A 15140-nucleotide genomic window follows, 5' to 3' on the forward strand; every position below is an offset into this window, starting at 1 on the left:
CTATGAACGAGAACAAGAACACGTTACATCATCCAGTATTGTTCAACGTCAATAATGTTTTATATCTGCATTCTGTTATTTGAGTTTATGAATAGCCAGATGGTTATGATTTGTATTTATTAATTTCTCGTTTAAACTTTAAGTTATACTATTTACCCCAGAAGATGTAAATCCTATGATTAACGAAACTTGTCGGGAACTATTATTTCAGTATATTGTATAACTGAATAATAAAAAATGTGGTGTAATCACTGAAATATGTCTTTTGAACCAATTAGCCACAGAAGTCTATGCCTGCAATTTCCATTTTCGTTTTACATTTTCCATTCCAGGGTTGTTTTGCCATAGATTCATTCTGATTACTTTTCTCCATCAGCTTAAAAATAGAATAATGTTCTCTATGTCAGGTGACTATCCTGGCGATAGATAGTCCAGTGGCAGGGCTGCTACTTTAAGGCTTCTGGACTAGTTTTGTGGAAAAAAGAATTAATGAACATCAATATTATATCCACCACATGAAATCTAAAGTCTGGTATGACACAATATAGTATTGACACTAAACACAGTATCCAGTAGGATGAAGCTTGTCTTCTCTATAGAAGCAGGTTTAAATATGAACACCTTTTCAAAGGAAGTTGCAAAGCCCTTTTACTTCGGTGAAATCTGAATCGAAAGGATTCTCTCCCCCCCCCCCCACAAAAAAAAGTTTGTGAGATTCTTATTTTATGTAACCATCAGAAACAATTTTTAATAATATTATTTATTAATATTAATTTCTAGCATGCAGCAATAGTTTTTAATTGGTAAACCACCAACTGGTGTATGTACCTTGAATTCTCAGTTCTTTGATTTGCTTGCTTCAATGCACTCATGATGTACTGTTATTTTCAGTAAGAAATATCTGTACTTTCATTTCATTAAAGTTAATTACTGTGGTTATCGTGTAATTTATTGTTTATAGTCATGTGACAGGTACCTTTTAAAGATTAGAATTATATATATATATATTCTGAAGTAGGATAGATGATAGTCACAAAGAGGAACTTGGTATACACCTGGGTATACATTGGATACATTCTGGGTATACACTTGGTATACATTGGAGAGCATTTACATTTTGAAGAGGAAAAATAATTTGAGAGTTTATTGACAGGTATAAAAGTCGCTACTAAATCATATTTCTTCAGAATTCTGGAAATCAGTTCTGAAACCTGAAATGTATGTGATTGGAACTCAATGACTGTTTCCTTGTTGTTCAGGTTAGGTTTGTAGGAGTTAAACACATGTTGTGTTCTGAGAAGACATTTAATTTCATATCTTCTTCAACCTTCTGGTCCACTGCTGGACGAAGGTCTTCCCCATGATTTTCCAGATCACTCAGTTTTCTGCTTCTCCCATCTATCTCACTCCTGCAATATGTTCCAGTTCATCTCTCCATCTTCTTCTCGGTCTTCCTCTTTGTCTTGCTCCATCCATTGGTCTCCACTCTGTTGTTTTTCTAGTCCATCTCCTGTCACTGCATCTGGCAATATGGCCAGCCCATCTCCACTTAGCCTGTTAAATGTATTTTACAATATCCATGACACCTGTTTGAGATCTTATCCTGATATTTGTCTTCCTATCTCTAAATATTATTTTTAGCATACTTCTTTCCATGCGATGTTGTGTTGTTCTCAGTTTTTTGTTTAGGGCTTCTGTTAAAGTTCATGTTTCTCCTCCATATGTTAGGACAGGAAGTATGCACTGGTCAAAAGCTTTCCTTTTTAGACTCATAGGGATGTCACTTCTGAATATGTCTCTCATTTTCCCCATAAGCCATCCATCCAAGGTGAATTCTTCGTTCAATCTCTTTTCTTTGGCACTCCTCAAAGGATAACAATTGGCCTAAATATACATATGAAGTAATTGCTCTATCTCATGGTTTTCGACTTTGATAGTTCTATGGTTTATGTATTTATTCACCATTATTTTTGTTTTTTCTCTATTTATTTTTAATCCAATTTCTCTGGAGGCTTCATTTAGCTGATTTAGCCTTTCTTCCAGATCTTCAAGATTATCTGCTATCAGGACAATATCATCTGCAAATTTCAGATGATGCAGCCTTTCTCCATTTATGTTTATTCCTTTTGTTTCCCAATCAAGGCTTCTAAAGACTTCCTTTAGTGCAGCTGTAAATAATTTGAGAGATATGGTGTCACCTTGCCGGATGCTTTTTTGTATTGGGAACTTTTCACTGTTTTTATATAATTTAATTACAGAAGTTGCATTATTGTAAATATGTTTTAGTGTTTCAATATATGGTTTCTCAGTTCCCTGGGTTTCAAGTGCTTTTAGTGCTGCAGATGTTTTAACCGAATCAAATGCTTTTTCATAGTCTATATAGGCCAGACATAAGGGTTTATTGTATTCAATTGATTTTTCAATGCGCTGTCTTAATGTGTGAATATGGTCCAAAGTATTGTAATTCTTCCTAAATCCAGCTTGTTCACAGGATTGCATTCCCTCTAATTTCTATATCTAATTACATATATTGTTTGATATTTGACAGCTCTTCCTGTAATTAATGAAGAGTTGAACAATTAATCTTAGCTCATCAAATTAAAAGACTTTATAATTCCTATCTTTTGAGAAGGATGGTGTGCAAATTGTTGAAGAATGTAGCATCCAGTGAAGGGTGGGCTTTCGATACACTGATGTGGTTAAATCACCTAATGGTGAGCAGATGAGAAGAATGACTAGAAAAGATAATCTCTTCTCTTTCAATAACAAGGAAACAGTATGTTGAGTTTCAATCCCATATATTTCCGTAATTTCAGAACTGATTTCCAGAATTCGGAAGAAATATGAATTACTGGCTACTTTTATACCTATCGATAAACTCTCAACTTATTTCCTCCTCTTCAAAAGATAAACACACAGCGATGTCTCTACGTGTATATCAAGTTCCTTGTGACTGTTGTCTATCCTACTTTGGATAAATTGGATGCTCAATAGAAAAGGGAATACAAGAAAATCAATTATGTATTTACCACAGGAAATTTGATAAATCTGGATTAGCTGAACATGGAATAGACACACACCACAACATTCTTTAGTCTGAAACACACCTAATACATCACTGTCGATACAAATTTGAATGTTTATTTAAGGAGAGCACTGGAGCCTTGCTTCACTGCCTGAACTTGAATTGGAATGACTGCTTATTGTTATCAAGGTCTGATTAGAATAACGCATCATCAAGGTTTTTATTATTATTTTTAAATACTTGCTATTAAAACTATGAATGGTATTTTATGAAGTCATAAGGTCTCAAGAAACTAATAAGATGCTGCATCTATCGGGTGATCTGTAGAGTATGACATTACATATTACACCTTGTATCAACTGTTTTTGCCACCGAAGATGGTCTGTAAGTTTCAGACCGAAATATATGACCTTAGAATGTGAGAGGTATGGTGTGTTCAGGGAAGACAGAGAGAAAAGAATGGAGTAAGGAACGTTATTGATGATAGCTGATGAACTGCAGCCAAAGAGAATAGAAGTTCAATTTCAGGATGGTGAAAATAGCACATTTGAGGCTGTCTAGTGTGAGATTGAGGTCAGCAGAACAAATTTTACAGTTGGGTGCTGCTAGACCAGGTGATGGAATAGATGGTGGAGATAGTATGCATAGGGGATTTCAATGGGGGATTTCAATTACGGTAACACTGATTAGAGGGAGGAGAGGACAAACGGGAGGAAGGAAATGAATTTTATGCAGTTACTAAGAGATAACTACCTGAGACAGCATGCAATGGAATATACTAGGGGTTTGAGAGTGCTTGACGTAGTAATTGCATCTGAGAAATTGACTATTATGAATATGACCATATTGCCACCATTTGGTGAAAGTGATCATTTCCTTGACTTGGGAAGTGGCTAAATGTGTGGAATTTTCAATTACGACGGGGTACCAGGCTGGTAAGTATGACAAGCTTAGGAGATTGCCTGGATCAGTGCCATGGCATGTTAAATTGCAAGGGCTGGATGTTGATAGTGCATAGGAAGTGGTTAAGGAGCATTTAAGGGAGGCTGACTGCATACCTACAGTCCAGAGAGTAAATCAAGTGGGAGTTAAATGGATGAATAACACCATTAAGCTTGAGCTACAAAAAAAGAAACAATTGTGGATGATATTTAAGGAGAAATGTGACCTACAGGCACACAAACAGTACAAAGCACAGGCCAGAAGGGTAACTAGTGTGGTAAGAAAAGCAAAAGAAGATTATGAAAGGAAATTAGCAATGCAAGCTAAAATGAATCTCAAACACTTTCAATATGCTGCAAGTAAAAGAAAAATGTATATGGCAAAATGATTTTAAGGAATGCTGATGGCAGGGAGGTGACTGAATCAGCTGAAATAGTAGAATTATTAAGCGAACACTTTGCAAGAATATATCATCCAGGCTGTGATATTGCAGGAATGACAGAACGAATGGCTGATACAGGAATTTAAGTGAATGAAATTGAGGTGAATAGTATATTACAGAACTTTAATGTAAATACATCTCTGGGATTGGATGGTATACCAGCTCGAGTCTTACATGAAGCAGCAAAGGTCAGTTCCCTTGACCATATTGTTTAATTTAAGTCTCAGCTCTGGGTTAGTCCCAAGGGAGTGGAAAGAAGGGAAAATAGTTCCATTGATATATTTGATATAATTTGACATAATAGTTCCAAAACTACTAATTATATGAAGAGCCAAAGGCTTCAATTTCAAGTTCTTCAAATTCAACTTCAGTTCCAAAACTGCTTTGATTACTGACCGATCAGGATATCAGGAATTGTTGTCAAGGTTTTGGAGATATTAGTCAAGAGCAAAATACAGAAATGGAGAGATGAAAATGGGATACTGTATGGAGGACAGCATGGTTTTGTGAAGGGTAGATCATGCCTCAGTAACTTGTTCACATTTTATAATATAGTGACAGGTGAATTAGATAAGGGTAATGGATTTACAGTGATACTGCTCGACTTTGCTAAGGCCTCTGACAGGATACCACATGGAATTTCAATTAGTAAACTGCAGCACATGGGGATGGATATAGGGTTGGTGAGATGGATAGGAGGATGGTTGATGGAGAGATATCAGAGAGTAGTTTATTCAGGAGTGGAGTTCAAAAGAAGGCCTGTTACTAGTAGTCTGGTGCAGGGTTCTGTTCTTGGACCACTGCTATTTAATTTGTTCATTAATGATATAGGAAAGGATCTGAGAGGAACTGTTCATTTGTTTGCTGCTGATGATGATGATGATGCAAAGTTGGGTAGAGCAATAGTGAATGCACATGATGTCAAAATTTTGCAGGATGATTTGGATAGATTGGCAGTCTGGCTAATGAGAATGGATGTCAATGTAAGGTTATGCATTTTGAGGTGAAAAAATTAGCAGCAGTATATCACATTGCTGGAACTGTACTCCAGGAGGTTGACAAAGCCAGGGATTTGGGTATGTTTGTGGATAGGGAGTTGAAGTTTGGGGGGGAGGGGAAGCACATAGCAAAAGTGGCTAAATGAGCTCATCAAATCACTTGGTTACTGAAGAATACGTTGAAGTGCAGAGATAAGCAAGTTATTGTTCCTCTTTATCGAGCCTTAATAAGACTCCATCTCGACTACTGTGCAAAGATCTGGGCTCTGGGTTTCTTCTTGACAGGGAGAAGGAGGTAGAGAGGATCCAGAGGCAGGTGACCAAGATGATAGCTGGTCTATGGAATGAACCTTATGAGAACAGGTTGAAAATCTGTAGGTTACAGAAATTGGTTGAAAGGTGGAAAAGAGGTGATATGATTGAGACATTCAAATTACTGAAGGGGTTTTTACAAGATTAATTCAGACGAAATTTTTCAGAACAGGTCTGGTGATGGGAGAACTAGGGGCCATCCATGGAAACTGAGCAAGAGTGTAGTTAGCAAAGGTGTTAGAACTAGGTTTTTTACTTGGAGAGTGGTGAATGAGTGGAATAAGCTGCCAGAGTTTGTTGTGGGTGCCATGACTGTGAATGAGTTCAAAACAAAGTATGATAGATACTGTGCAAATGCTGAATAATTGTTCTTGATATGATGTTTAGGGACTCTCTCGATGAGTTTAAGGACTCCTTGGAGTCGCCCGTAATAATAATAATATGTTTCATTGATAACTCAGCTGGATAATGCTGACATCCATATATCAGTGGTTCAAATCCACCTCAACCGAAAATTAATTGCTGGCCTGGTTGGCCGAGTGGTTAGCGTATCCGCTCTCCAGCCAAAAGACTGTGGGTTCGAATCCACCATGGGCATGGATGTTTGTGATTGTCTGTGAATATACTAGTGGTTAGCAGTAGATGGCGTTGGTGTGGATAATGAAGGTAGTTGCAGTTGGTGGATTTTGAGAGTTGTGGAGTGGGTGCCCTCCCTCGATGAGTCTTTGGACTCCCTGGAGATGTTACGTAATAATAATAATAATAATAATCAAATAAATATTTTCAAATCAAATAAATATTTGTGTTTTTGTGTAAATAATTCATATAAAGTGCATATTAAAACTGTCATGCAATTGATATTACATTGAAATATATTGTGGATACAAAGTGTATCAGGAGCAGTGCTTTTTTTTCTGAAAAAAAAGATGCCGGTACTCACCATGAAGATGTTATTACAGTAACTTCTGCACTTTTAACATATCCTCCGATAAATCCTCATCGTCTCTAGATCGCTTCTTGCTTTTGGTATCAACTGCAAAATGATGACCTCACAGCTGCCATGAGTCCCATATTTGCTAGGGTTGAACTGAGTGAGAGGAGGTCCTACTATCCTGATGAACATCAGTGCAGAAGTTGTCCAACACAAGCAGAGATGACCTAGATGAAGTTACTGTAAGATTAATCTCAGAGAAACCCCTTACACATTCACTGGAAGATATTGCAATTATGCCCAAAGGGTGCTTTAGAGGAAGTAATATGTCCGGGACTTTATTTTCTTGAAGATATTCACAGAAACCACGAACTGCTTCTCTTTCATTTAAGCAAAATTTGCATGGTAACTTTTTAATTTCAGCTTCACCAAATGTCAGATGCTTCCCAGGATTTTCTGGCCAATACTTGGAATCTAAAATCTTAGCACATTCAGGCAAATCAACATTTGCCTGAATGTGCAATCTCATTCAGATGAAAATGACATCTCCCTTCAAGCAGACGCTTTCCAACAGCTTCTTTCAGACTTTTATAGAAAGCAGGTGAACTTATTGCAGGACTGTGTCTTTCATTTTTGTGGAGCTCAATCCCTTTGAACTCATGTTCTTCTGACTCTGAATAGAAATACTGTAGTACGGACCAGGATTTTCAATTCTTTCTTTAAAAAGTTGAATCTTGTACAAGTCAAGATTTCTCTCTTGTTAATCTAGACTTAGTTCACTAAGTTCTTGGAGAGCATCACACACATAAGGCCCAAATCAAGAACAAACTCGAATGACGTTAATTTTCTTAAAAGGCCCTCATAAAGAAAGCGATTTGCTTTGCTTCTTCTGCCTCCAGAAAGTGATGAACGAGAGCTTCAACGTCTTGTCACAATGCAGAAACAGTACGAAAGCTAGATGCAATCCAGCAAGTCTTAAAATTTTGCCAATTTTAAGAAGTTGAAGTTCTAGAGTTGCTGCACGTTCCTGTAGTTCCCTAGCATTCTTAGGTGAATAAAATAAGTCACGTAAAGTTTGTCCATGAAACTCTTAAAGCAATTCATTCCTGGCACATTATTCACTGTGTCACTAACACAAATTCAAGGCGATGGCTAGCACAATGCCAGAAAATAACACTAGGAAACTTCTCTTGCATTAGCCTCCTTACACCATTACGCACACCAAACAACACGGCTGCACCATCACAAGTTACAGAGAATAAATACTCCTTTAAGTAATCTTCAGATAATCCTAAACACTCAAGATGACTACATAAAGAGTTTAGAATTCCTCTAGCAGTTACATCTGATAATTCAATCAAATCTAGGAAAAGACTTACAGGAGCCGAAAGTTCAGGAAGATCTACATTAACAATAACAATCAATGTTGTTGTGTTACTCACAATTGTCGATTCATCAATAAGTAACGATATTTTGCTCTTGGAGTTCACTATATTGTCTATTAATGTTTTTCTCATTTCAATTGCATATGGCTCACAATGTTAATTCAAGCATTTGCAGAATGAAGAATATATCCCATGCCTAGGCCAACAAGATCCTGTAAATTTATTTCATCTTCAAAGTTGTTATGTTAAATGATTGATTTCTCCTCGCAACTTTGTAAGTGTTCGAAACACTTTTCCTGTTGCGTCTTTCTTTATTACGAGACAAAGTATTTAGGAAAACTTTCTCTAATGTTTCGTTTTTTTGCTTCAGATTTTATTTTTTGGCACACTCTGTGCACTGCACTCTCCTCATGATCATAAATCATTTATTTTAATGACATTAACTGTTGTTTGCAAGATTCTCTAAAATGACTGATTTTACTATTTGCGCATTCGGCTGAAATTTTCGTTTCCATGTGTTTATCGACAGCAAAACTTCCAACATCACGACACACTTTACAGCTGAATATTTTGTTCTTGACATACAGCCACACATTTCTCTTGAAGAAGTCATTTTTCTGCAAAAGAGTTGCACTCATTTAACATTACTTCAAAACTCACGTGAACACCTGCCTGTTGCAGAGTGAATATAGAACTGATAAATAAACTGAATATCAAGATATTGGATAAGCAATAGGAAATGAACACAATTTCCTGTTTCTGGTTGTGTACCAATCTATGAAACAGGAAAGCAGGGTACCAACTTATGAGTAATCAAAACTGAAAAAAATTCAATTCGTGAACACTGTACCATCTACTGGAATATTTATAATACATTTTGCTGTCAATAAATCGCAAAATTTTAAAAACTTAAGAAAAAAGGTGCTGGTACTGTGTACCGTTGCATACCGCCAGAAAAAAAGTACTGATGAGGAGTGATGAATTTTATCCATATTGATGTTGATGTGGTTAATGAACAAGATTTATACTGACTGAAAACACACAACTTTCTTTCAAGATGACAAAATAAAGATAACCAGATACCACCATACATCAAATGCCCCAAGAAATTAGACTAGGAGGGCAAAATATGCAACATAATGTAAAAACTGTCCACTTCACTCTAAAACAACCCTGATTCCAAATTTTTAAATAACAGGGTGGGGAAGACAACACAAAACTTTTCTGAATAAAACTGTATACTTGTTGAAATGATTCTTTTAAAAAGTGCAATTATCCTAAACAGAAGGAGCATTTTTTTTTATTAGATCCTATTTCACATGAAAATGGAACATCAAAACAGATAGCACAACTATTAATAAAAGGCAACATCTAAACAGATTGAAGATCTGCCCACATCACATTAAACTTTCTACATTTATCTAAAGACAGTGTTCCATTTGCAAAAATACCTTGGAATATATAAAATTACATGTTCATGCTGCAGGGTTTATATCACTCACACTGAAAGAAGTTTCAAAATCCATAAGAACATCTAGGTGATGAGATTATGAAAGGAAAGGGGGGAAAAAGTGGTCTCAATGCATATCATGATATGGATTGGCCATTGCCTTCGATGCCTTATTTAGATGATGTTTTCACTAGGACGTTTAAGGAGTCTCCTGAAGCATTTATTTAAATGGCACCTTAAACAGAAATCAGGACCTTATACTTCACAGTATTTGGAAGTCTCTGAGTTTCTTGTGTGACTTACAAGACCTCTATTATGCCAATAACCATCGAAAAAACAAGAACAGTTATTAAAATGTGATTTAACCTAATTCAATTTGATGTTTCTATGCAATTTTTTTAAAAGTGCATTTTTCTTCATATATATAACCAATTATTAAAATACATTAATCAACTTCCAAGTTATTAAACTTAATACAATAAATAAATACAGTTTTTTATAAAGGAGCAATGATAAACATGCTGCAGTTAACTTGCACACAGGAATATAATTGGCTATAGTGAATTTCATATAACATGACACTATGTTATGGGACTTTCACCTGAGACCTTTTGGTATTTTGTTTAATTTAGTGAATTTATTATATAGTATTTGCTATAGTGCAAGAATTGATTCTACAAATAGTATTTGTAGAAAAGTATAATAACATTCTCAAAATTCACTGCAAGTGAAACGCAATAAAAATGTTAACAAAATAATTCATTACCGTTCTTACAAAAGGCTTTTTTTCTTTTTCACTCATCCGATGCTCTAAGAAACTAAGAAGCATAGAACATAACCCTTGGCATGAAGAAAGCATGTCTTGGTCAAGGAGGCACTGAAGATACTCATTGAGAAGACGGCGACGCTTTTCCAATAAATGCCGATTTAAATTATTAAAAGCCTTCTTTGCAGGAAATGGAAGATACGATAATTGAGGAAACTATAAATGGAATTAATAATGATAAACAGGAATCAAACATTTAATTCCATATGCAATGCATTTGCTACAGTACGTATATAAAAAGATTTCCTTTACGACTTAAAAAATAAATTGCAAACTAATATTTTGGCACCAAATACAGCTTTATTCACTAAAAGATAATGGGGGGGGGAAGAGAAAGTAGCAAACTCTATACCAAATCATAATTCACTGCAAGTAATTTATACTTTTACTGTGTGTACAACTGCATGTATTTCTTGTGATGTGTGTGAGAAGTAACTGTTCATTTTTCTGTCATAAATAACTTGAGAAACCATATTTTTGAGTATTTCAAGAGACTATTTTACCAAATAGTCGATTGGTTAAGCACATAGGATTTAAATCTCCACAGAACAGACTACTGGTTTAAAGCTCACTGTGCACATGAATGTTTATATTTATTTTAGGTACCATAACATCCTGAAAATTCACTGCAAGTGAAATACAATAAGATTATTAATGTAAATTTATTACCATCTTATAAAAGGCCCTCCCCACAAAAATCCAGTGCTATAAAATTAAGGAGCATAATAACCACGGGAATGACTTTAAAAAATGCCAGTCTCTAAAGTGGGTATTCCAGTTAATCTACCTCTTAACCTGCACACATCTTAAAACAATGGGTCTACAAACTTATGCGGGTGTTTTTGTTTCTTTTGTTCTGATGTTTAAAATCTGCTTGGTTTTCTTATTTTTCTTTCTGATCTCCAAAGTGTATTCTTTCTTCTTCTCATCAAGGATTAGACATTCAGGCTTCACTGGTCTTTCTATTTTGCAGCTAGACTCCCCCCCCCCTCTCTTTTTCTTCTTTGGTTTAATATTTATTCATTTATTTTGGCAGCCAGTGTCTTTCCATCCTACATAAATGCTTTTTCCATTTCCTTCTATATTCCTTGATCTTTTCATTTAAATATCTAGCTTACTTCTTATGTCTTCATTTTTTTATATGGTCTAATTTTGTGCATCCTAGAATTATTTTAAATATCTCATTTCTGCTGCCTGTATGTTACTTTGACCTTCTTAGTTGGAGGAAATGCCAACTAGACACTAGGTGGTAGATGTTCTTCATGTACCAACTTATTGCAGGTCCAAAGTGGCAAATGCCATGTTTGGCCTCCAGAGCAAGGATTCCAGAGATCCTCTCTCTCTCTCTCTCTTTTCTGTGCAGTTTGAGTGATACCTTTCAAGGTCAAAACAGACATACTTAGTGACCTAAAATCTCCTCCATTTCAAGGATATACATCAGTTAAAACTGTGGTGTGGCAGGCCAACTGCCTGTTAATGCATGGGCAGCCTAAACTGGTCAGTAACAAGTCAGAAGGCTTCCCAGTCATGACATATAATCCCACTGCTACATACTCTGCCAGGTTGTGCCTGGAGAAGGAGTCCAATTAGTAGTGGTTATCTTCTATCTTCCATGTCCCCCTAAATCTGTCGAATTCATGCTTAAACTTATGAAGACTCATACAAACAATGAAAATGACACTGCAACAAAAGTGAATCTCCTTCTTAAATTAATCCCATAAAAAAAAGCATCACTTCACAACCAGTCACAACATATAAACAAATCCAGAATCTCTTTGCTAAAAACATCCACTTTGCAAACATCTGTGGAATCAGACATCTTATTCCTGACAGAAATCGAAATCACAGCTACATCTATGACTGTCCACCCCACATCCAAACTACACATTTCATGATTCTTTTTGCCATAAGGGTGGCACCTATGCCTTTGTGAAATCTGACACAGCCTGCCAGAGAATGGCTAATTTAGAATCCCCTGCTTTTGATCTTCTCTGGCTCAAGGTTTCCTCGATCCCATTTAGTAACTTTCATTAGTCACAATTAACAGTCTCCAAACACTGATAAGCACTCAACTTTTCACACAACTTTCTATGGAACTCGACCACCTGCAATCCAGATATCAAAATAGTGAGATCATCTTTCTGGGTGACTTCAATATCCACAATTCCAAATGGCTCATCTATAACACCACTAACCAAGCTGGATGAGAAACAGAAGTCTTTGCTATAATTAAGCACCTAACACATATAATACATCCATTTTCATTTTATAAATTATGGATTTGACAACCATGTTATAAATAACTTTATTATCTCGACGTTTCGATCTTCATATCAAGATCATCATCTGGAGCATACACAATTATACTATACAAGCTGCGTTACATTACAAACTGTAAGCTAGAGAAACAAAGATTTGATCACATGTTATTCTACTGGCATGACCTCAAGTGGAAAAAAAAAATTACATCAAGCTAGATATTTAAATAAACATTCTTTCTTACAGATAGTTTTCTTTCAGTAATAGTGATGTCATATTTTTAGTATTACAATACTAAAATTTGTAATACTAAAAATAGGACATCACTTTTATACAACTTTTGTACATCCTGAAGATCTTTGTAGGCTTGAGGTGGATGACTCACTATCTGTTCTGTCACAAACACCTTCAATAAGAGATTTCTTAATACTAAAATTAAACAAAGTGCCTTGTCTCTTATTCATATTAGATTTTAACTCTGTATTCCTATTACTTTTCAAAAAATCAAGGCACTCCGGTTTCAGAACAAGTACTTACACACTGCAATACGAACTTGCGAAGAAAGTATTCAGTAGTAATAGATTTGAGAACCGGAGACAGACTACCTTGATCTTCAATTTCAGTGGAAAAATTTTCTTTATACTTCCTTGTGATTGTCACTGACATTTGAAACCAGATGTTATTTCATTCAGTTTTGAGAATGTGCTGCCCATTATTGTAATCGGCTTGCATGCAATTTTTATGATTGCATGCAAGCCGATTGCATGCAAAAAATCAAGGCACTCCGGTTTCAGAACAAGTACTTACACACTGCAATACGAACTTGAGAAGAAAGTATTCAGTAGTAATAGATTTGAGAACCGGAGACAGACTACCTTGATCTTCAATTTCAGTGGAAAAATTTTCTTTATACTTCCTTGTGATTGTCACTGACATTTGAAACCAGATGTTATTTCATTCAGTTTTGAGAATGTGCTGCCCATTATTGTAATCGGCTTGCATGCAATTTTTATGATTGGTCATAAATGGCAGTATTCTCTTTCTCAATTGTTGAAAGATTTCAATGTGTGAAAATTAACGATAATTCATGAATATTTCCATGTTTAAAAATATGCTGCTTGGTCATTGACATTTGCTACACAGATGTCATTTCCTTCAGTTTTGAGAAAAGAGGATATGACACCATTGTTGTAATGGGCTTGCAGGCAATTTTTATGACCCGTCATACACAGCGACATTCCCTTTCCCAAATGTTGAAAGGTTTCGATGTGTGAAAATCAACGATATACAGATGCTATTACGTGTTCTGGGTATGAACTTTTTGACATATTCATGAATATTATTCTCCTCAGAATATTTTTACTATAAAATATTTATTCATGAAAAATGCTTAGAAAGCTAAAATGACAAATTCCAGAACTTCTCACAGAACACCCATTCACCTTCCGCAGAACACATTTTGAGAAAACCTGCTCTACATCATGTTAAAATGTATGCACAGTTCGTGCACGTCATTGGTGAATATACCAGTTTCTGTTCTTGTTGTTTAATTTGAAAGTCACACTGAAGATGCCCTTGATACTGTGACAAAAATTTTATACTAGGTAAGGTAAATCTGTTTTATGTTATTTATTACTTACTAAAAGTCTTTTAGGTTCAAAAGCTTCATCTGCACTGATAGCTTAGCAACTGAATGGCAAAAAAAAGAAGCATGTGAAGATTGATCATCATTTTGTCCACAGGTTGCAGATACAGATAGTACCAGCAGGAAGGAAAGAAATTGTTAAGTCAGTGAATGTTGTATGATGACTTGGTGCATTATCCACCAATAAAACTTTAGATGCCAAATCATTTTCCTTGTAATATTTTTTCAGTAGCTGGAATGAAATGATATAAGAACAACTCATGAAACAGTGTAGTGTTACCTATGATTTTTTTTTTTTTTAATCATCATCATCATCAGTTTCATAATATGTACCCTAAAGAGGTGTGTATAGTAAGTATACTATGACATTACTACATGATTAAGTTCATTATCACTAATGTTCTATCAACAATTCTCCTCCAAATTCTAATACATATCAGCACTCTAATATTGTCATATCTAATAGTTTGGTTTTCTGGACATTTCTGACTGATTCAGCCCGTTCTGTTTAAGTCACCATACCACCTTAGAATAACTCTACATACAAATTCTTGAATGATAACAATGTCGAGTTCATTACTTACCTCTTCATTTTAAATATGATTTTGCCACTGATGACATCAGTTCAATCCCCTAATTTTTCTCAACTATCATATCTATGGTCTTTGATCAAATACTTTATTTCTAACTCAATTCTCAGATTCAAAATTTAAAATTGGTTTTAGCATGGTTTTCTATATGTTTTGGCTTTTTTTTATTTATTCCCCCCCCCCCACACACACATATAAAGGGCATAAGAGCCTTTAGCAAATAAATGCTGTGTTTATACAAATGGTTCCCCCACCTAACCAGTTTTGCTTATTCTGTCATCTATTTTAGTATTTAATTTGCCATTGTTACTAAAAACTGTGCATAAATAGCTCAC

At 35.4% G+C, this 15140-nt stretch overlaps 1 protein-coding gene across 4 annotated transcripts in view; it reads right to left on the reverse strand.

The window, feature by feature from the left end:
- Positions 1 to 15140, reverse strand: part of LOC150105407 (sorting nexin-13-like) — a 599079-nt gene that overhangs the window by 128201 nt on the left and 455738 nt on the right. For 3 of the 4 annotated variants that reach the window (XM_090394133.1, XM_090394132.1, XM_090394135.1), the window contains one exon: positions 10252 to 10467. In XM_090394133.1, coding sequence (XP_090250259.1) covers positions 10252 to 10467 — 216 coding nt within the window. The remainder of the gene's footprint in view (positions 1 to 10251; positions 10468 to 15140) is intronic. The other variant, XM_090394134.1, reaches the window with a different exon arrangement.

This window comes from Typopeltis vanoorti, chromosome 6, assembly GCF_054136105.1.
Source record: "Typopeltis vanoorti isolate ZY-2024b chromosome 6, IOZ_Tvanoo_1.0, whole genome shotgun sequence".
NCBI lineage: Eukaryota > Metazoa > Arthropoda > Arachnida > Uropygi > Thelyphonidae > Typopeltis > Typopeltis vanoorti.